This window comes from Gymnoscopelus microlampas (assembly GCF_963454915.1).
Source record: "Gymnoscopelus microlampas genome assembly, chromosome: 19".
NCBI classification, from domain to species: Eukaryota; Metazoa; Chordata; class Actinopteri; order Myctophiformes; family Myctophidae; genus Gymnoscopelus; species Gymnoscopelus microlampas.
In genome coordinates this window covers 32,252,729-32,273,582 of record NC_139956.1, presented here as the reverse complement: position 1 = coordinate 32,273,582, position 20,854 = coordinate 32,252,729, and the positions used below count along the sequence as shown (strand labels likewise).

Genomic DNA, 20,854 nt, shown 5'->3' with positions numbered 1-20,854 from the left:
CCAGAGCTTTTATCTCTTTACCTACAGTACAGTAACTTTATACAAGACCAACATGTCATATTAGCATATCATCTAGATCAGGGATGCTCACTGTGGACCAGACCTCCCATTTATTAGGAAGTACTAGACCATACCCGGTGAAGTGCGCAGGCGAAAGTAGTTGCAAACGTGGGGTTATTGCACGTCCTGTCGCGTGCCCATCCCCCCCCCCGCGCGGGTCCCATCGCTCCACCCCGCGCCCTTACTTTCTCCTCACTACTTGAAATTATTATTTTTTTTTTTAAATAAAGGTAAACTGTTTGACTAGAATCGTGCATACCTGTAATCTTTTTTTTTTTTTTTTTTACCAATTTATACCACAATTAGAGAATACAAGAGAATACCTCAAGAGATAAATTCACACAGAGGATTTTACAGTGTAATCGGGTCCCAGATAAAATAAAAAACAAAGGTATGGGGGGTCAGTGGCCTAATGCATATCAAACTGGGCCTCCTTGAAATTCAAAAGGTTGAGAACCACTGACTAAGACTCAGCATCATCTCCAGGTCTGCTTGCTCAGAACGGCCATGTTGGGAGGAGAGAAGACAACAGAGTCTCGCTGTTCATGGACCAAGGAGCATCAGACAGTATTGAGGTGAGTCAGAGTGGAATGAGCAGTTCAGACCTAATGCCTTGCTCTCCGAATGTCGTGGGTTCAATTTCAACACGTTTGTTGCATATATCACCCCCCTGTCATTCTCCATTGTGTACTTTATGAAGCAAGCAGAAACACCTTAAAGGTGCTGTAAGTGATTATTATATTTTTGGTTAAAACAACACGTTTATTTTTAAACGGTTCTATATTCCAATATTCATGACAATAATAGAGTGTTTGTTCAGTAACAGGGGTTTCCCCGTCTCTCCAGCTCTTTAGTAAACAGAAAATACATTTTCAGGAGGGTTACACATTTCAGAGAGAGAACCCCACGGAGATCATTTATCTGCTTGTGTTCCGGTTCCGAATGTGTCATTCATTTCTTTCATCACTTACAATTTCACTTGTTTATCCTGTATCCTGTATGAGTTCTCTCTCCTGAGATTGGATGAAATTGGCGTCTCTCGACCTGAAAATGTCTTTTCTGTTTAAGGATGCGAAGCCTGCGGAGGTAGTTCAGGCAGATAACTCAAAGTTTGTGCATCAGTTGATGTTTTATTAACAAAACAAAAAAAAACCTTACTGGGAGGGAATGAATGAAATGAAACCAAATATGCTTATAAATATTTATGCTCAATATATTTATGCTCAATACATATTTATTCAATCCAAGAGTTGTGTGACTACACTAAAGAACTGGAGAGAGCCCTGTGTAGACCCCTGTTACTGAACAAACACGACTACAGCTCAGAGGTCACGTTAGTCAGGTAAATAATTGCCGGCTTTGACCATTTTTTTTATGGCCAAGACCAAAAAAAAATCCTACCGGACATCCTGACCGATTAAAAAACGTACGGTCATTTATTCTTATCAGTGTCTGCAAATCAGACACATTTCAAATGTGCCTCTCTGTAGCTGCCTCTGTTTCACAGGAGTAGGCTCTGTGGAGTTACGTGTGGAACTGCCACGGAAAATTAAATGAATACACGGAAGTTGTGTTACCACAAATCAAGAACAATGCACACGCATTTCATTGATGATGAAGCAGAGGCAACAGCTGTACCATTTCAGCGTCAGGTTGCGTAGTGTGGTTAAACCAGGAAGATTAGAGTAATGCACGCCCAACCCAACGATGGGCTAAACAAACATTAGCACTTGAATTGAAATAATTTATGGGGAGAGTCAGGAGACTGTAGTAGAAGATCACCACAAAAGCTTACTCAACTTTCCCAAAGTTGCATATAACAGATGCATGGACGCACTCCCGACTAGGGCTTTCACCAACTAGTCGACTAGTCGACTAGTATAACCACTAGTCGACCTTGTTGGTACTAATCGAATAGTTGAAAAAGAAAAAAAATGTTTTAATGGCCCATTACTATTATTATTATCATCCTCCTGCCTTTATTTGTAACAAAATGGGGTCAAAAGTATGCCCAATAATAGCCTATTATTGGGCAATAACCCCCTTTTGAGGATCCTTGGAGACGCTGCTGTGCTGCTGTTCCAGAAGCGCTTCCCTTAAAACGGCATAAAAATAAAGGCAGGAGGATAATAATAATAATAGTAATGGCATTAAAACAATGGCAAAAAAATAAAATAATAATAACTAGAAAAAGTGCTCCTCGGATCACAAGTCTCCGCCAGCAGACTTGTGTTGTGTCCTATCCGTCCTGTCTGTATAAGTGTCCTATCCGTCTTGTCTCCTGTCTATGTAAGTGTCCTATCCGTCCTGTCTGTGTAAGTGTCCTATCTGTCCTGTCTGTGTAAGTGTCCTATCCAATTGTTACAGTATCCACCATTTCTCAGCCATTTCGTGATTATTCCTGTCTTACCTCACTTTGAAAGAGGCTAAGACTCTTTCAAAGTGACACATGTATTTATAGGCCGCTATACGTCACTAGCCAATCAGATCACACTATTTCACCGTATTGTCACGTATCACGTGAGGCTTGACCAATGTTAGCTTGACATGTGGAAAGTGAAAACAATGTCTCCTGGCGGAGACAATAATTTTAAAACTAGAAAATGTGCTCCTCGGAGCACAGGTCTCCGCCAGTACTGTTCCTGATTAATCCTGTCTTACCTCACTTCAAAAGATATAAATAATCTTTTGAAGTGACACACCTATTTATAGGTCTCTATTTCATCAAGCGTCTCGCTAGCCAATCAAAGCACACCCTTTCAACATATTGTCACGTGTCACGTGAAGCTTGACCAATGTTATCTTGGTGGACACATCATTAGTTGCATCATTAGTTTCATGGTAAACTAATGATGCAACACCTTGTTTAGAAATCATTATGCACGCAGCCAGCCACGGACACAATTAACCTGCGCGATTGTAGCCTAGATAATTAATCCCCTTATGCAAGATGAACCTATTTTCTATATCCTACTCCTTTACATTCAAATAGTTTTCAGTCCCAAATATAATGCTTTTACTGTTATTATTAGCTCATTTTACACACCTGCTTGTCATTCATGCATTAAAAATTATTATGTCCGTTATTTTTATCAGATGCTATTTTTTGCAAACTGCTGTAACAAGCAGTGTCAAATGTCTTGCTCACACATTGCCAGTGGGCCACATAACTACCCCACACGTTGTATACCTTTTGAAATAGTTAACTTTAGTTTGATAAGGTAACTCAATGGGGTATTAATTGGGCTGAAAGTAAACCTTACATTTGTAGTCAAATGTCACATACTGTATATATGTCTGACATATGACTGACTGACGTCATAGATGACAGAAGTCACAGGCTGATCACATGAAGTCCGAGATCCATAATGGAATCACACCGTTCCCATGTAGATCTTGAGGTCCACATGATTAGATATGTTTTCCTCCTTTATTATGGTGCTATATTTCATTTCACTTTAAAGCTGCTATTTACAACCTCTGTGTGTTGATCCTTCAGTTAAAGGATCAATGTCATGTACCCCCTTCCCAATTTTGGCACTGATTATATTTAATTGTCAGCCCCAGTGGTGAGAGCGAGTCTCTAAAGTCTTGTTTGCAAGTACATGAGTTGAAATATCTCTGGAAAATGTGTAATAATTCTCTGTGTGTGTGTGTGTGTGTGTGTGTGTGTGTGTGTGTGTGTGCGTGCGTGCGTGTGTGCGTGCGTGCGTGCGTGCGTGCGTGCGTGCGTGCGTACTGTCTTCCAGCTCCATAGACGATGTTCTACCATGAGCAGCAGCCCGCTGCCTCCGACAGGCAGACTGGGACAGTATGAGATCAAAGGACTTCTGCTGTGCTTCCTGCACATTGTCAGGACACTGTCAGAAGGTCAGCCAACACAAGTACTCTATCGGTGTCCTACCAGGGTTCAACTTGTACAAAAACAGAGGGGACATTTTCCTAGAAAAATAACGGAAATAACAGATCTACAAGGTTATCTGCTATTTTCGCTATTAAAAAAAAAACGTATCGGCCACCAGAGATAATAAATTAATGATGACAAGAGGGGGGATATCGCACATAATAATAATAGCACATAATAATAATTAATACAAAATATTGTAAATCGCTTTACATTTTTCTCCAATCTCAAAGTGCTACAGGGTTTAAAAACACTGTCAAAATATTCATAAGCATTATCTCGGGATAAAAAGTAGATTTTTGGCTTGGGTGGCGCAGTGGTAAAGTCCCTGCCCACCACCACGGAGGTTGTGGGTTCGAATCCACCGTGGTGTACCTGGCTTTGACGAGCGTCTATACACAAACACAATTGGCCCGTGTTCCGGGGAGGGAGATATTGGTAATTGCATGTATTCCTACGGGCTGGGGCGGCACCTGTCAGCGGGGAGTTGGGCGGGAGGAGTAGGACAAAGGCTCTACGTCCTCCCGGTGGGGGCTCCTCACTGGCAGGTGAGTCAGCAGGATACGACAGCAGTGACAACACACACAAATGTGTGCGGGGAGGAATCAATCAATCGGCATAACGACTAAATTGGGGAGAAAAAGGGGTTAAAAATAATTGCCTACTCTAAATTAGTAAAAATACGTGTTTTTTTTTTAAATAAGTAAAATTAAGGCATAAAAAACCTAAGGATAAAACTAAGAGAACGCTTTGTTATGTATTGATTTTCTTTGTTATACATGGAACACGCCCCCTCAAGGCAAATCATACACTGTGTACAACCCTACTGTAATGTACCATTGGAGCTCAAAGAAATCATACTGTAGCGACAACAAAACATAATGATTCTCTGTGGTGTGCAATGTTCATCCTTTGTCCTCAGACACTCTGCTGGCCTACTGGAACAAAGTCAGCCCTCAAGACATCATGAACTTCCTCAGTCTGCTGGAGTAAGTAGCATTGTCTCCTGCAGACGATAGAATAATATTTAAACTCTTCATCATCCAGTCTGTCATCGTATGAAACAGTTAGAGATCTGTTTATCCACCAAAACCTCTTGCACTTTGTATGCCTAAGTAAGCTCGGTAATGCTGGAGTCTCGTTTCTCTTCATGTTTTTGTTTGCCAAGTGGTGAGGTTCCATTGTGCTGACTGAGGCCAACAGTAGTAATGAAATTGATTAATATTGTATTAGGCAAAAAATCCAATGATTCCAAATAAGTTGAATAACCTGGGGGGAAAGGAAAATATGGTTCATGGTGGGAAAAGAGTAAATCCCACGTATGAACTATAGAGAGAACATAGCATTTTATAGAGCTGTATTAGCCCATTTAGACCTGAGGCCGATCCTAAAAAGCCTTCTGAAAAACTAAAATGACAAAGACGCTCTCCCGGATTGAAAGATATTACACCGTATAGGTTTAACTGGTCTAAATCAACTATCAGTGTGTTGTTTTTGTGTGGTGCAGGGGTACTCGCCCTACCAAAGGGAATCGCAATGTCATTCTTTTTTTAGCGGTGCCAACCGCTCTATATCTGACTTTGTCTGTGTGTCCGTGTGTCCGGGTGTCCGTGTGTCTGTCCGGACACACCCGGACATTCTTATTGGCTGGGCTATAAACAAATATTGATGACAACATCAATACGGGGCTCATCAAAGGCACCGCTTCCTTCACACAGGGTGTGATTTTTCTTTCCTAATGGTAACCCGTCTCATCTCTCTCCCTTCCGTCGGTGGTCACTCCTCCAGAACGTGTCTGGTCCAGTTCCGCTACATTGGAAAGAGGAACATTGGCAGGTAAGCCCCCCCCCACACACACGCACGCACGCACGCACGCACGCACGCACGCACGCACACACACACACACACACACACACACACACACACACACACACACACACACACACACACACACACACACACACACACACACACACACACACACACACACACACACACACACAGAGCAGCCTTAACTGTTTTTTCAGTCAGTCACTTGAGCTAAAAGGATAACCCAAGAAAGTCCTGTGGACTCGTTTTCCATTGAGGTCCTATGTATTCAATTCATCAACATAGCACAAAAATAACACCAAAATACAATGACATCAACAAATATAAAACACTATATTTGGGGAATGCCATCACCCTTCTATGGGAGAAATGAGATCCCCCTTTGGCCTCCTGAAAGATGGATTTTCAGGCCTGTTTTGAAGGAGGCCAGTGATACACACTTTTAAAGGGAGGGTAGAAGGAGAATTTACCCATGTGTGTTCTTTGTAGGTGTTACCGTCGTTGTTGTCGCTCCCTCTAGTATTGTGGCTGTGGGTGTCATATTTAGTCAGATATAAAACACCTGTGATGTGTATCTTACCACTGATCTCCTCTATGCCTGATTGTTTGCACAAGGTGCACAATTCCATTGTTGTGTAGATTAGATACATTTCTTTGTTTGTGTTAAAGCAATGGTATCAATTTCTCGTGTGTGTGTGTGTGTGTGTGTGTGTGTGTGTGTGTGTGTGTGTGTGTGTGTGTGTGTGTGTGTGTGTGTGTGTGTGTGTGTGTGTGTGTGTGTGTGTGTGTGTGTGTGTGTGTGTGTGCGTGCGTGCGTGCGTGCGTGCGTGCGTGCACAGGACTCAGGATGCGTGGGTATCTAAGCTGTTCTCCTCAGAAAGGAAGTCTCAGACCATGCCAGCCATGCGCTGTAACCGAGCCAGCCTCCTGCAGACCAGGATGCAACAGTTCAGCATCACGGACACCTCGCTCACTCTCAACATAGGTACAGTACACCACACACACCGCTGAAACCACCGTGGAAAGTTAACATGCACCTCACCATCAGACAAACTATGGTCTTTTCTATTAGCATGTAGGTTTGCCCATCCAACTTGCCACACTATATCGGGTGTACAGCTCAACTTTATTTGTCACATCATCACAAGTTTGCACGTGTAAAAGACCCAGCTTCCCATGAATTGCATTTACAGACATCATAATACATCAAAATAGAAGTGTCAAATATAAACATGAAGTGTACTCAACAAAATAACTAACGGCAGAGTACGTCAGGCAAGTGAAGACATCATGTAGCAGCAGACATCAAGTGTGTGTGTGTGTGTGTGTGTGTGTGTGTGTGTGTGTGTGTGTGTGTGTGTGTGTGTGTGTGTGTGTGTGTGTGTGTGTGTGTGTGTGTGTGTGTGTGTGTGTGTGTGTGTGGCCTTTCAGGAACAGGGCCTTCGGAGGCAGAGGTCCACCATCAAGCCCTATTGGAAGGCAACATCTCTACCGAGGCCTGCCTCACTGTGCTGGATGTCCTGTCTCTCTTCACTCAGTGTTTTAAGGTTGCTTGATAAACACACACACACACACACACACACACACACACACACACACACACACACATGCACGCACTCAACTTGCAACTGCATAGATGATGTGTGTATACTCCATTATACAAGATGTACACACTCACCTGATTCAGCAGATTTGTGTGTGTGTGTGTGTGTGTGTGTGTGTGTGTGTGTGTGTGTGTGTGTGTGTGTGTGTGTGTGTGTGTGTGTGTGTGTGTGTGTGTGTGTGTGTGTGTGTGTGTGTGTGTGCGTGTGTGATAGACTCAGCTGCTGGACAGTGACGGTCACAACCACCTGATGAAGAAGGTGTTTGACATCTACCTGACCTTCCTTAAAGTCAGCCAATCAGAGGCAGCCCTCAGGCACGTCTTCGCTGCCCTCAGAGCCTTCATCAACAAGGTACGTTCAATATCATACACACGCCCAGTCATTGTATTTGTTGTGTCTAGGGCTTGCAACTATCGATTATTTTCTTAGCGATTTGTCTATTGATTACATTTTTGACTGAGGAGATCATTTATTTCATTTTCGTTTTTTTTATATTATCAACAAAATGAGTTGATAATATAAGTCAGACACCGCTGATCTATATGAATGGCAAGCCACTCTTGCATGAACCCTAGCGTCCCAATTCTGCGCATGTCGTAATAGGCGAACAGTCGATCTACAAGCTCACAACGCATCACAACGCTATGGGTTGTGCGCTTGCAACAGGTACGTCGGGTATTGCATAACCGGAGGGGCATGTGTACTGTGGTGGACAAAATTCATATAACAGTCATTGTAGTATTGATTCATTGAATGAATTAGTAGATGCAACAATCGTCACCCGTTCTTCCTGGCCAAACTCCTCTCCCTGAAACACTCCTTACAAACAGCCGACTCACGCAAACCTATTTCAAAGATGCCGACTGTGTCTGTGAGTCAGCTATAGAATAAAGCCCATGTAATGAGTGACCACCTGTTGTCACCCCTGTGTACCATCCTGCCAGTATAAATGTGTGTGGGACATTGGTGTTGGGGGGTGCTGGGGGAAGCTCTTGAGGGAGACACGATAGTCTCTCTCTGCTGTGATGAGATCGACAATAAAGTATGAAGTTTGATTCCTGACATCGCAGTCCTGCATCTTCCTGATCTGTTTAGCTTACTTAACCCGGGAACGCATGTCTTTGGGCTATTCAAAAATAGCAGATATACAAGCTCATAGCGCGGCACCGAGTGCCGCGCTATGAGCTTGTAGATCTGCTATTTTTGAAAAATCTTGAAAAAGAAATTGTTTCATTTTTTTTCAAAAAACTGATAGGATTTAGATTTTTTTTAAAGAATCGCCTCAGGTCTTAATGGGTTAATCAAAGTAATCAAAATCTGCCATTACAGTACCCAGCGGGCGTTGTGCCCAACAGGAATCGGCCTAGTTGTTTCTAACTTCAACATGTTGCTTTCTTGACTTCCTTTCTGTTCCCTGCACACGCTGCATTACTGACGTACTGACTTGTGTTGTGCGCGCGTGTGTCCTCCCCCCGGTCAGTTCCCGTCGGTGCTTTTCAAGGGCCGCGTGACGCTCTGCGAGGTCCTGTGCTACGAGGTGCTGAAGTGCTGCGTGTCCAAGCTGGGCTCCCTGCGCGCCGAGGCCTCCGCCCTGCTCTACCTGCTGATGAGGAACAACTACGAGTACACCAAGAGGAAGACCTTCCTGCGCACACACCTGCAGGTATAACGAGCCGGCCGCAGGGTTCCATCACAGTGTTGTTGTTGTTTTGTTGTGTGTGCGTGTTTGCATGCGGGTCAATGTGTGTGTGCGTGTGTGTGCGTGTACGTGTGCGTGTGTGTGCGTGTGCGTGTGCGTGTGTGTGTGTGTGTGTGTGTTTGTGTGTGTGTGCAGTGGTGGAAGAAGTACTCAGATATTTTACTTAGGTAAAGGTAGCAATACTACAATGTAGAAAGACTCTGTTACAAGTAAAAGGCCTGTGTTCAAAATGTTACTTGAGTAAAAGAACAAAAGTATTGGCCTCAAAATATACTTAAAGTGCCAAAAGTAAAAGTACTAATGTTTGAAAATAGCAGATCTACAAGCTCACACGTCGCGATGCGTTGTGAGCTTGTAGATCTTCTATTTTCAAATAGCCTAGGTATAAAATAGGGCTAAAGTGGTTAAAGTATGTTTTATGATAGTAATTTATATCCGCAAAGTAACTAGGAACTAAAGTTTTCAAATAAGTATAGTGGAGTAAACGTGCAATATTTGCCTCTGTGATGTAGTGGAGTGGAAGTAAAAGTATTGCAAATTGGAAATACTCTAGTAAAGTAAAAAAAATAACTCAAAATTGGACTGAAGTACAGTACATGCTCTTGGTTACTTTCCACCACTATGCATGTGCATGTGCATGTGCGTGTGCGTGTGTGTGTGCATGCGCACGCGCCTAGGGCACGTGCACAAGTTGGTTGTGAGGGGCCTTCAAAATGGCCAAACAGTCAGCAAGGTACTGCTCAGTATCAGCTATTATAGGAAGCCGCTCAATTTGGAGCAGGCGTTGTTTCCTTTACCCGTGATTGTTGTCTGCTGTGTTTGACAAGTATTGCCAACATCATTGTATGTAACAATGTTCTGCCTTATATGCAATTTGTAACTGGCTGTTTTCCTGTTATCGGATTTGCACTGGCAGTGTTTATGTCCTTTGTGCGAGGCATTCTTGTACTTCTGTTTATGTGGACATAAATAAATATTGTGTGTGTGTGTGTGTGTGAGAGAGAGAGAAAGATGGAGAGAGATTGTGGAATATTTAATTCCTCAAATTTACCTTGCGTTACCTCTCACACAAAGCTCATTATTTTCACAACCCGAACAAGAGGGACATTATCATCTTTTGGGAAGCACCTACATCAATATGACTCATACTAACCACCATTCCTCAACATCATTATTTCTGGCTAAACTTGACTCTCCCCGGCTCACTACGGAGTTCCACTCGGGCCGTTTCTTTTTCATAATCCGACTGCAGAGTAGGAGCAGGGATTTGAGCGAACGCATCCCGCTGACTTCTCGGCCCCGCATTAAAGAGCGGGTCAGTAAGCGCTGCCAGTTTTCCGGTAGCGCCTCGCTGAGCTCTGTTGACGTCTGGGCTCATTAAATCTGACTCTGAACAATAGCGTTGATTTTGTACTGCTTGAAATGCATACTTGATTCCATGTAATTTCCATGAAAAATCAACACAAATCGAATAAAAGGGTCTTGACACTTGAGAAGTTTCTGACCACTGGTGACCTCGGCGTTCGCTCCTTCATCCTGCGCTCTCACCCTCTCCCGCTCTTCTTCCTCCCTCTCGCTCCCCCGATCCCCTGTTCCCTTGTTCTCCTCCTACACGTGCCTGCGCTGCCTGTCTTCTCCTTCTGCCTCCTCCTACTGTTCCGCTGTCTCCTCTTCTTTCTATCTTTCTCATCTCCTCCGCGTCTCCCCTCACTCCCCTCCCATCTTCTCCTCATCCCCACCTCCCTCTTCCCACCTCTCCTCGTCTCCTGCCACCTCCTCCTCTTCCTCCTTCCTCCCACCCTCGTGTTTCATCTGTGTGTGTGTGTGTGTGTGTGTGTGTGTGTCACAGATCATCATCGCCGTGAGCCAGCTGATCTCGGACGTGGCGCTGACGGGCAGCTCGCGCTTCCAGGAGTCTCTGTCCATCATCAACAACTTTGCCAACAGCGACAAGGCCATGAAGGTAACAGAGGGGGGTTTGAAAGCCAAGCGCCTGTTCATAAAGGGCCAGTCGCACCAAGCACTATAACTATAGCTGTAAATGCATCATGTTAACTCATTCAGTGCCAATGTCGTCGCCGACGTCATGAAAAAATAAAATAAAGCAAATAAAACTAGAAAATGTGCTCCTCGGAGCGCAAGTCTCCGCCAGCAGACTTGTGTTGGGAATGTTGGAAATGTACTAATTCTTATGTTCTAATTCTTACAAAAAATAGAACATGTTACTGTGTCATAGTAACATGACACACTGTCTGTATACGTGTCCTATCCGTCCTGTTTGTATAAGTGTCCTATCCGTCCTGTCTGTGTAAGTGTCCTATCCGTCCTGTCTGTGTAAGTGTCCTATCCGTCCTGTCTGTGTAAGTGTCCTATCCGTCTGTCGGAAAGGCGCCATGTAACCACTAAATGTTAGCTTGGCTGATGGCACTGATGTCACTTCGGAACGCGCACCGCAGCGCTCCGAAGTGACACATCTATTTATAGGCCGCTATACGTCATGCGTCTCACTAGCCAATCAGAGCACACTCTTTCAACGTATTGTCACGTGTCACGTGAGGCTTGACCAATGTTAGCTTGGCCGAGGGGGGGGGACGGAAAGTGAAAACATAGTCTCCTGGCGGAGACAATAAAAAAAAAATATATATTATATTTTTATATAATATTATTAATTATATAAAAAAAATAATTATATTATTATTATTATCTTTTTTAGATAATAATATCATGATATCATGATTTGAAGATTTGCTGCTCCATTCACTTCTTGTTTAACTTCTTACTGAAAAAGGCTGTATCTCGGCTCCTAAGCACTTTTTTTTTTTACAATGTATTTTTGGCCTTGGCACAGGGGCGATAAAGCCAGAAATAAGTTTGGCACTGAATGAGTTAAGAATCGTTCTAACTCAAGTGGATAGTTGTGTTATAGTTGCGGTACACACCACAACGATAACGACAGTGGTGAACGATATAGTTTTAGTCATAGTTACTGTATAGTGCTATACAGCTATACAAGATAACAACTTGTGTTCTTTTCGACGAGCAATGGCTCCAATGTGGATCTTGGACTTCATGTGGCCAGCCTGTGACGTCAGTCATCTATGACAGTGGTTTTCAACCTTTTTCATGCCAAGGACCCCTAAATTGATATGTATTTGGCCGCGGACCCCCATCTGAAAAGGTTTTATGCCAGGGACCCCCAAGAAGCAGAGATTTGAGTTAAAAATGTTCGCTTTAAAAGTATATATATATTCAAACATATGCACACGTTTTCAAGATTTTTCAAAAATAGCAGATCTACAAGCTCATAGCGCGGCACTCGGTGCCGCGCTATGAGCTTGTATATCTGCTATTTTTGAATACCAAAGCTAAGTGGTTAAAATGATTATGACGCTATGTTAACCAATTTCGCTGGGGACCCCCTGGTACCCCCTCAAGGACCACTGGTGGCCCCCGGACCACTGGTTGAAAACCACTGATCTATGACATATTTATGACGCTTAATGACACCAAATTTGGGCATGGTGGTTTCCAGAGCCGCGCCCCCACTGACGTTCCATCCCACCCCGCTAGCTGAGAAACACTTGTGTGAAGTTTTTCCAGGACAGTTGTGTAAACTGTGAGCGATCCAAACATGTCTGTGTTTATTCTCTGGGAGTAATTTGTGTCGTCCAAATCTGTCGTCCAAGCAACCAGATAATGGATGGGGAAGGCTTTCCTCACCATGTGAGGTTCGGCCCAGTGATCCATGGGGTTTGGTTAAAGTGATACACAAACGCATACAGTACATGAAGATGATGAATAACCAAGCCCATTGGGCCCCTTCCTTTTTTCCAAAAATAGCCGAATATCTGGATTGGTTGTTTTCGCCTAAAGCTGCTTACCATAGACTGTATAAATGAGATGGACAAAGCCACTCCCCTGCTTTCTACAGACCGAAAATGAAGCCGATTGTTCCAAGACTGTAGGTCTGCCATCTTTCAATATCGCGTCATATCGCGTCATATCCTGCAGAATGAGACCAGACCATTATTGGTTGGGTAGCTTGTCAATCAAGAGCGGGGGCGGGGAATGAATGCTATTGGTTGTGTAGCTTGTCAATCAAATCATCCCGCCCCTCGTAGAGAATAGCCTACTTTATCGTCAATTTTAAAATAAATGGGACCATAATTTAGCAAAACGCATATCCTGATGATTGAAAGGAGACTTTAAACTAGCGACTGGAAGGATATAGAATTTATGACAATTTTTATTACGGTAAGAAAATCTAGTCTAAAGTTTGTCAAAAAACCCATTCACTTGCCCTAAAATAAATTCTTTCTGACACCGCAGGTCGGCGCAGGGTAAAACAGCGCCACTCTGGCCATTCATAAGCTTCCGTGTTGGGCTCATCGTAAATATCCAAGACTTGCCCCTTGCTCCTTACACAACGGGAGCGTTTTTTTCATGCGAATAATATGTTTTTTTTAAAAACCTTATAAAGTCAATGCAAGCTTCCACAGAGCGAAAAAGCGTCTTTTAATTATTCGGAACGAGTCCGAATGTTGCATATATTCGCATAATCGTCGGTGTGTAATGACCTTTAGTGTTCACCCCCAGAATATGATTCAAGTGGTTAATGATTTACCATGACAAACGTCTTTTTATACCACGATTCTGTAACCCATTCTGTCACCCAGGGTCAATTGCCTAAGCTGTAATCCTGGGCGCTACTCTCCCTCTGCCAGCCTGGGGAGAGCCCCGAACTGAGCTCATGCTCCCTTCAATGCATGAGGAGTGAGCAGGCCGCTTAATTTATCTATGAATCTAATGAACTACTTGTCGTGTGTGTGTGTGTGTGTGTGTGTGTGTGTGTGTGTGTGTGTGTGTGTGTGTGTGTGTGTGTGTGTGTGTGTGTGTGTGTGGGTTTGCGCACAGTCCACCGCCTTCCCCTCGGAGGTGAAGGGCCTGACCAAGCGGATCCGTACGGTGCTGATGGCCACCGCTCAGATGCGGGAGCACGAGAAAGACCCCGAGATGCTGCTGGACCTCCAGTACAGCCTGGCTCGCTCCTACGCCAGCACGCCCGAGCTGAGACGCACCTGGCTGGACAGCATGGCCCGCGCGCACCTCAAGAACGGAGACCTGTCCGAGGTGACGGCAGACTCCCTCGCTTTCCCTGTCTGTCTGTCTGTCTGTCTGCCTGTCTGTCTGTCTGTCTGTCCAGATGTCTGCCTGTTTATCTGCATTTCTCTGTGTCTTTGCATATGTCCAGCTGTCACTGCTTAAAGGGATAGTTCACCCAAAAAATGACTTGAATTCATGGAGATTTTTTAGTTTTTGTTGGCGCCTGATGGCCCACCCAGTTAGTGCAGTGTTTCCCAACCTTTTTGGTGCCAAGGCACACCTGATATATATATATATATATATATATATATATATATATATATATATATATATATATATATATATATATATATATATATATATATATATATATATATACACATATACATGTACATGTACATGTACATGTACATGTGTCTTTGAGACAGTGTCTTTGTTTGAAACTTCAGTCCTAATTTAGAAAAATACTTAATAAATAAAATAAAAAAATAGGCCACAATACAACTGTCTTAGTGTGAAACTTGAGCTTGTTTTGCTGAACACAGAGTTTGTATCCTGGCTGAGACTGATGACAAGTACACACGGAGCTCCCAGTTGACCACTACAGACGGATACCAAAACACAGTCTCACCTGGTATTCTTAAACGTAACCTCAGTAAACTATGTCTAAACCTAACCTTATTCCTAAATGTAACATCAGTACAACTGTGCCTAATCCTAAACTTATTTTTAACCTTATCCTCAGTAAAACAAAGACAAGAACCGCTGGTCCGCGAAAACAAATGGAGGTAGCGTGCTTTGGGGCGAGACTTTCGGTTACCCCAGTCAGCCAACGTCGCCGCAGCCGTGGAGTGATTAAACACCACAAATTACATGGATTACGTTCACACTAACACCCTGGAGCGATTTAAACACTTTATAAGAAAACTAACACTTATGTAGTGTTTCATTGTTGGACATTCATCATGGCAGGTTATAACATGGGCTTTTGGGACAGGACATCCCCTCTTCGCCGGTACGACGTTCAGGTCCGCCGTATCGGCCCGTTCCGACCCACTTTCACCCCTGAGTACCTGCCAGGCGAGTGCAGGTGATGGCCCCTTGAAGACAATGCCACACATTTGCATTTATATGCAAATGTATATGTATCTTTCTTTTTCATTCGGCACACCTAGCATATCCTCGCTGCCCAAAAAAGGTCCGATTGCCGGGGTTGGGAAACACTGAGTTAGTGCACCGACCATACTCCTTTTGAGTCACGAGGACCCAAGATCGAATACAACTCATGTCACGTCTCGCATGTCTCCCTTCAGACATGGCCTTGGTTTCAACTCCTGCTATCTAGATGAAGCATAAAATGCTAAACAAACAAAAAGTTTATCACTCAGCACTTAGATTCATTACTGGTGAAAGCTACAGCACCCATCATTGTACCCTTTACGACAGGGTAGGCTGGTCCTCCCTCTCTGAGAGAAGAGATAGGCACTGGTATCAGTTTATTTTTAGCGGCGCTAGCCGCTCTATACCTTTAGGTATAGAGCGGATATTAGCCCTCTATACCTGGCTTTTGCGTCAACGTTCTGATTGGTCAGGCTCGCCAAGGTTCTGATTGGTCAGGTCCGTCAACGTTCTGATTGGTCAGGCTCGCCAAGGTTCTGATTGGTCAGGTCCGTCAACGTTCTGATTGGTCAGGTCCGTCAACGACAGCTATGACAGATCCGTTTTTGCCACTTACCTTGGAATGCATTTGGTGATTCGCTTCCAATGGCACTATTTAGTGCCACTGGAAGCCTTGAAATAAATTTACAGAGATTTAATATTGTTTCTCTAGTAGAAACACATATCTATGACAAAATATATCAAAGGCGCCGCTACCTTCACACAGGTGTGATTTTTAAGGCTATTGATGGGAAGGTTCCACCCTACCTTACATTACTATTAGAATGGGGAAAAAAGCACTTACCAGACCCGCTCAAGTGACTGGCTTACACTTGAGGTTCCACCTGTTCAGTGTGAACTGGGGAAATCTGCTTTCTGCTTTGATGCTCCTATTTCATGGAACACTCTACAACTCACGCTGAAAATTAATGCCCCAATATCCTATGGACAATGTAATCACCGTCTCTTAAATCTCCCTACCTCAACATGTAATTGTTTTTAACTTACAAATGTTCTGTTATGGTTTATTTTGTTGTTTCTGTGTTTTATACCTGTATGTGCCATAATTGTTGATATTTGTGTGCGTAATTTCGTCAGCATTGCAAATGAGGGTAAACCTCAATGCTCTTTTCGAGAATAAATAAAGGTTTCAAAGTGTCATTGCCACAATGTAAACATGTCGACTCCCGCCAGCAGCGGCATCCGGGTTCATCTGAGACGAACAGGCACTTACTTTCAGAGAAGCTCAATTGTTTGCTCTCTCTCCTATTAAACCACCGTGCATTGATTGACACGGTACCGAAACTGGCTGGCATCACACCAAGCATGGATCTTATCTACGGCGCAAGATAAGATCATAAGACATGAGTTACCGGAGCTCAGCAGTGTTTTACAGTGTACCCAGAGCCACTCCTGGTCAACAGCAGTGGCTGTTGAAAGGGAAACAAATATGATGAGCGTAACCGCACTGTCACTGATCCAATTGTGACACTGTACTGTCTACACAGTATGTCATAATGCATGATAGATGGCGAAATGGTTAACCACAGTAAAGAACTGCAAAGCGCCGTTTATTTGCTTTATGCAAGTCATTTACCCAACACCGTTGCACAAGTGGGAAGAGATGTTGTATTGCTAAGGCAGAACGTTGTTATATCTCTGGGAAATGCAGGGTCCGGTTTGTAGACAAACTGTTATTTAAACAAATGCAGGCATGTTAGTTTTTTTTAAATGTTCTGTACAGCCTATTACTCTTGCCCAGTTAAACACATCATAACAGCACTATAGAATGGTTGGCTTTGATACCTGGGGTCCAAATTAATAAACACAACTCTAATACTGTCTCTGTCTGTCTGTCTGTGTCTCTCTCTCTCTCTCTCTCTCTCTCTCTCTCTCTCTCTCTCTCTCTCTCTGCTTACTGTATGTGTGTAGTTATATTTATATCTCCATAGTAACAGTAGACCTGGCCTTGACCTCTCTTTTTCCATGTCCACTAAAGTTATATATTGCTTCCTGCTGTCGGGCGGAAACCTTGTGTGTCCAAAACCATTCCTTTTTTTATTACAGTTTTAAAAACATATTGAAGTAGTGAAAATAGCCGATCTATAAGCTTGTAGATCTGTTATTTTCACTGCTTCCGTGCAACACTCTTGTATGATGAAGTAGGGCATTCATTTACGAAAAGACAGACAGCGACGATATTCACTGGGTCCTTCTGTCTTTGTTCTTGTGTCAACAGGCGGCGATGTGTTACATCCACGTAGCTGCGCTGGTGGCAGAGTACCTCCACAGGAAAAGTAAGACCCTGCATCTGCTCTGTCCTCCTGCACCCACACACAAGATAAACATTCAGAGACATTTACGCAGTGCACAGTAAAATGCTAAAGAGTTTATTTAACTCGGACAGTAAAAATGGACCCATAACAATCTTACAGTTAAATTAACACTCAGGATTTTGCTGTGTACTTTAAAGGAGTAGTTCACCCAAAAGAATACTTATTTCCTATCAATTACACACCCCATGAAGCATTGAATTCGTGAAGATTTTTTTATTTTTGTCGCATTCCTGAGCCAATAATAATAAGACCCTAATGTATCCGGTAGGAGATTCTTTGTGTCTCCTACCGGATACACAAGGGTCTTATCATTATCATCAAATTATTGGCTTAGGATTGTGACAAAAACAAATAAATCTCCATGAATTCAATGCTTCATGGGGTGTGTAATTGATAGGAAATAAGTACTTTTTTGGGTGAACTACTCCTTTAACATCCAGGTGGGTTTCATTCAGCGTTTAAGTGATGATGCTACTGTATGGGAGCAAAGATCATTTGTACCGATTGGCAAAAAAATTGCTAGGTGCAGTAGATAAAAAACTAAGGTTGGTCCTTGTGGCAAATGTCAACCGCACTTTTTGAGCTTTGTGCATGACTTTGCTGGGGGTTCCTCCACACTCAGGGTCAGGCACACTGTTTACTGATCGATCAGATGCACAGCAGCTGTGTATTCGGACTCAGGTCAGAATTAGTTTGACTCAGACCATGTGCTTAAATCAGCCATCACCCCACACCACAGTGACATCTCGGAATTGTTCTTGACACTGAAAGAACTTGGCACAAAAAGACTAATAATAACAATAATAACTACATCAAATCGAACACTGGGCCCGGACCGCTGACGTAGCGGTCCAGGCACCTACGCTCAATGTAGCCTGACAGCGTGTCGCTGGTTTGAGTCCCATTCCCGACGACCTTTGCTGCGTGTTTCTCCCCGTCTCTTTCTCCCTCTTTCATGTCCATCTTCACTTTAAAAACCTATCAATAAAGGCAGAAAATCCACATAAAAAAGGGAAAAAAAACACTGACCGAGGGCTCAGCACCTCTAAAGGTTCACTCCTCCAGGCGATGTGCGTGCCATTCTGCTGTTGACACTGCTGATTTCCCGATCCAGTAGCTTGATACAGTATGCAAACATGACCCCGCCCTAACCACAACAAAGCCTAAACAGGCTAGGCTAAGCAGCCTAAAACAAAGCCTCTGTTCTCTGTCCAGTTTTTTTGTTTATATAATATAAAAGCCCACTAATTCTAGGTCTTCATTTCCATATACTGTAATACGACTGTGTACTGACATGTAAATGCCACACGACGACACGCACGCAGCACCACTTTTATCCATTATCCGTCAGTCTTGTAACTGACAACAGCACCGCTGCTTTCCATAATATGATACTGTAGATGACACAGCTCTCAGGTCAGGCTGCTTAAACAAAGAATATGCAAATTGTGCAATATTTTGTGCCACTATCAAATTTTCACAAATTTGTCTTGATATTTAGGCAGAAACAGGTGTTGAACTGATGATACAGAGTAAGAACCTTTGCACTTTTCACGGGCATTCGTTCATAATTCATTTTGATGTTAGGGGATACAGTTGCTGTGTTCACACCGGCAGCTACAGTACAAAGATACGGGCTACCATTCTTTTTCAGTGGAAGCCAGCGACATGAAGATACAAAGATACAGCCGACGTTTGTAGCTAGCTACAAAAGATACAACAGCTACAAAGCTACAAATATTGTACCGCTTTGTATCTGTCAGTGTGAATGCAGCATTAGTATCTGAAACCCCCCTTTACACACACACACACACACAAACACACATTGTTTAGTCTTAGTCGACTAAATATCAAAATATTAGTCTTTTAGTCTTAGTCAACAAAATTAACACTGACACACACATGCACACAATTATTTGACGTAGTTTCACTGTATCATTAATATGTATAAATAATCTGGGCCACCTTTGATTGACATTGGTTTTGTCTGTGGCTCCGTCAGAGCTGTTCCCCAGTGGACTGGCAGCTTTCAAGAAGATAACCTTTAACATCGACGAAGAGGCGGCCATGAAGGAAGACACGGGAATGCAGGACGTTTACTACACTGAGGTAAGACACATAATACAACAGAGTGGACACAGGACCGAGTAGCTGGCAAAAAGTGTAAGTGTGTTCGAAGCAACGACAGCATCGCAAGGATTTGTGAGCTTATAGAGCTGCTATTTTTGCTGTTTTTGAAAAAAATACATTCAGTGTCAAATTTTTTGGGGAAAAAGTAAGCTTTATGCCTGTAATGACATGTCCAAAATAGGGACACCAGGTTGGGTGTGGTTACCCAACCCACATAAGTGCCCTGTGATAACTCACCAATGCAACATACCATGTTAAAATATACCAAATATACACTGAAATATACTGTACATATTTTCATTAGAGATTAACATGAATGTCTAGTAGTGGCTGCTGGGGAAGTGTAAAGTGACATAAAATGATACCATCTCTCGTTTGAGGTTCAGTTTTGATTTGATAACCCTGTGCTTTTACAGTGTGAAGTTAACAGTCATCCTTAAAACCTTTTTTTTTAGGAGGTCCTGGTTGAACATCTGGAGGTGTGTGTGGAGGCACTGTGGAAGGCCGAACGCTACGAGCTCATCACGCACATCGCCAAGCTCATCATACCCGTGTACGAGAAGCGTCACGAGTTTGAGGTACCACGTCAAAAAACACACTGTGTGACAAGGAGGACACACCGCAGCCATTCCATTCCTTTCTTTGCAAAGTGGTTAATTATTTTTATGTTAGAAAGCACAGGCACGCAAATCTATTATAGGGCTGGGGTTTACGGAAAATAATTCTCACTGTGAAAAATGTATCCTCTTTCTCCAGCCTGCACTTGAGCTCTTGCGTTCCTTGGCACATCACGTTAGTGATTTTGGCTGAGAAGGCTCTGCATTGTGCCTGTCCGTTAAAGACACAGTTTGGTACTTTTTCTGTTTTTAATTTGTCTAAGGAGTTAATATTACTCCTTTGTAGACCATGGGTTCCCAACCTTTTCAGGCCGCAACCCCCCCAAATAATCATATTTGAACTGGGGACTCCCCACCCTGACAACCACTTAGGCATTACATTACATTACATTTAGTCTGACTCGGTTTCCAAA

General features: G+C 43.2%; 1 protein-coding gene across 2 annotated transcripts in view; it reads left to right on the top strand.

Annotated features, from left to right (window-relative positions):
- dock11 (dedicator of cytokinesis 11) overlaps window positions 1-20,854 on the top strand; it is a 122,606-nt gene that overhangs the window by 75,302 nt on the left and 26,450 nt on the right. For both annotated transcript variants that reach the window (XM_084043059.1, XM_084043058.1), the window contains 13 exons: window positions 547-635; window positions 3,810-3,930; window positions 4,887-4,953; window positions 5,753-5,800; window positions 6,634-6,779; window positions 7,226-7,341; window positions 7,612-7,749; window positions 8,879-9,061; window positions 10,947-11,060; window positions 14,012-14,227; window positions 17,598-17,655; window positions 19,697-19,803; window positions 20,280-20,402. In XM_084043059.1, the coding sequence (XP_083899185.1) occupies window positions 547-635; window positions 3,810-3,930; window positions 4,887-4,953; window positions 5,753-5,800; window positions 6,634-6,779; window positions 7,226-7,341; window positions 7,612-7,749; window positions 8,879-9,061; window positions 10,947-11,060; window positions 14,012-14,227; window positions 17,598-17,655; window positions 19,697-19,803; window positions 20,280-20,402 (1,526 nt within the window). The remainder of the gene's footprint in view (window positions 1-546; window positions 636-3,809; window positions 3,931-4,886; window positions 4,954-5,752; window positions 5,801-6,633; window positions 6,780-7,225; window positions 7,342-7,611; window positions 7,750-8,878; window positions 9,062-10,946; window positions 11,061-14,011; window positions 14,228-17,597; window positions 17,656-19,696; window positions 19,804-20,279; window positions 20,403-20,854) is intronic.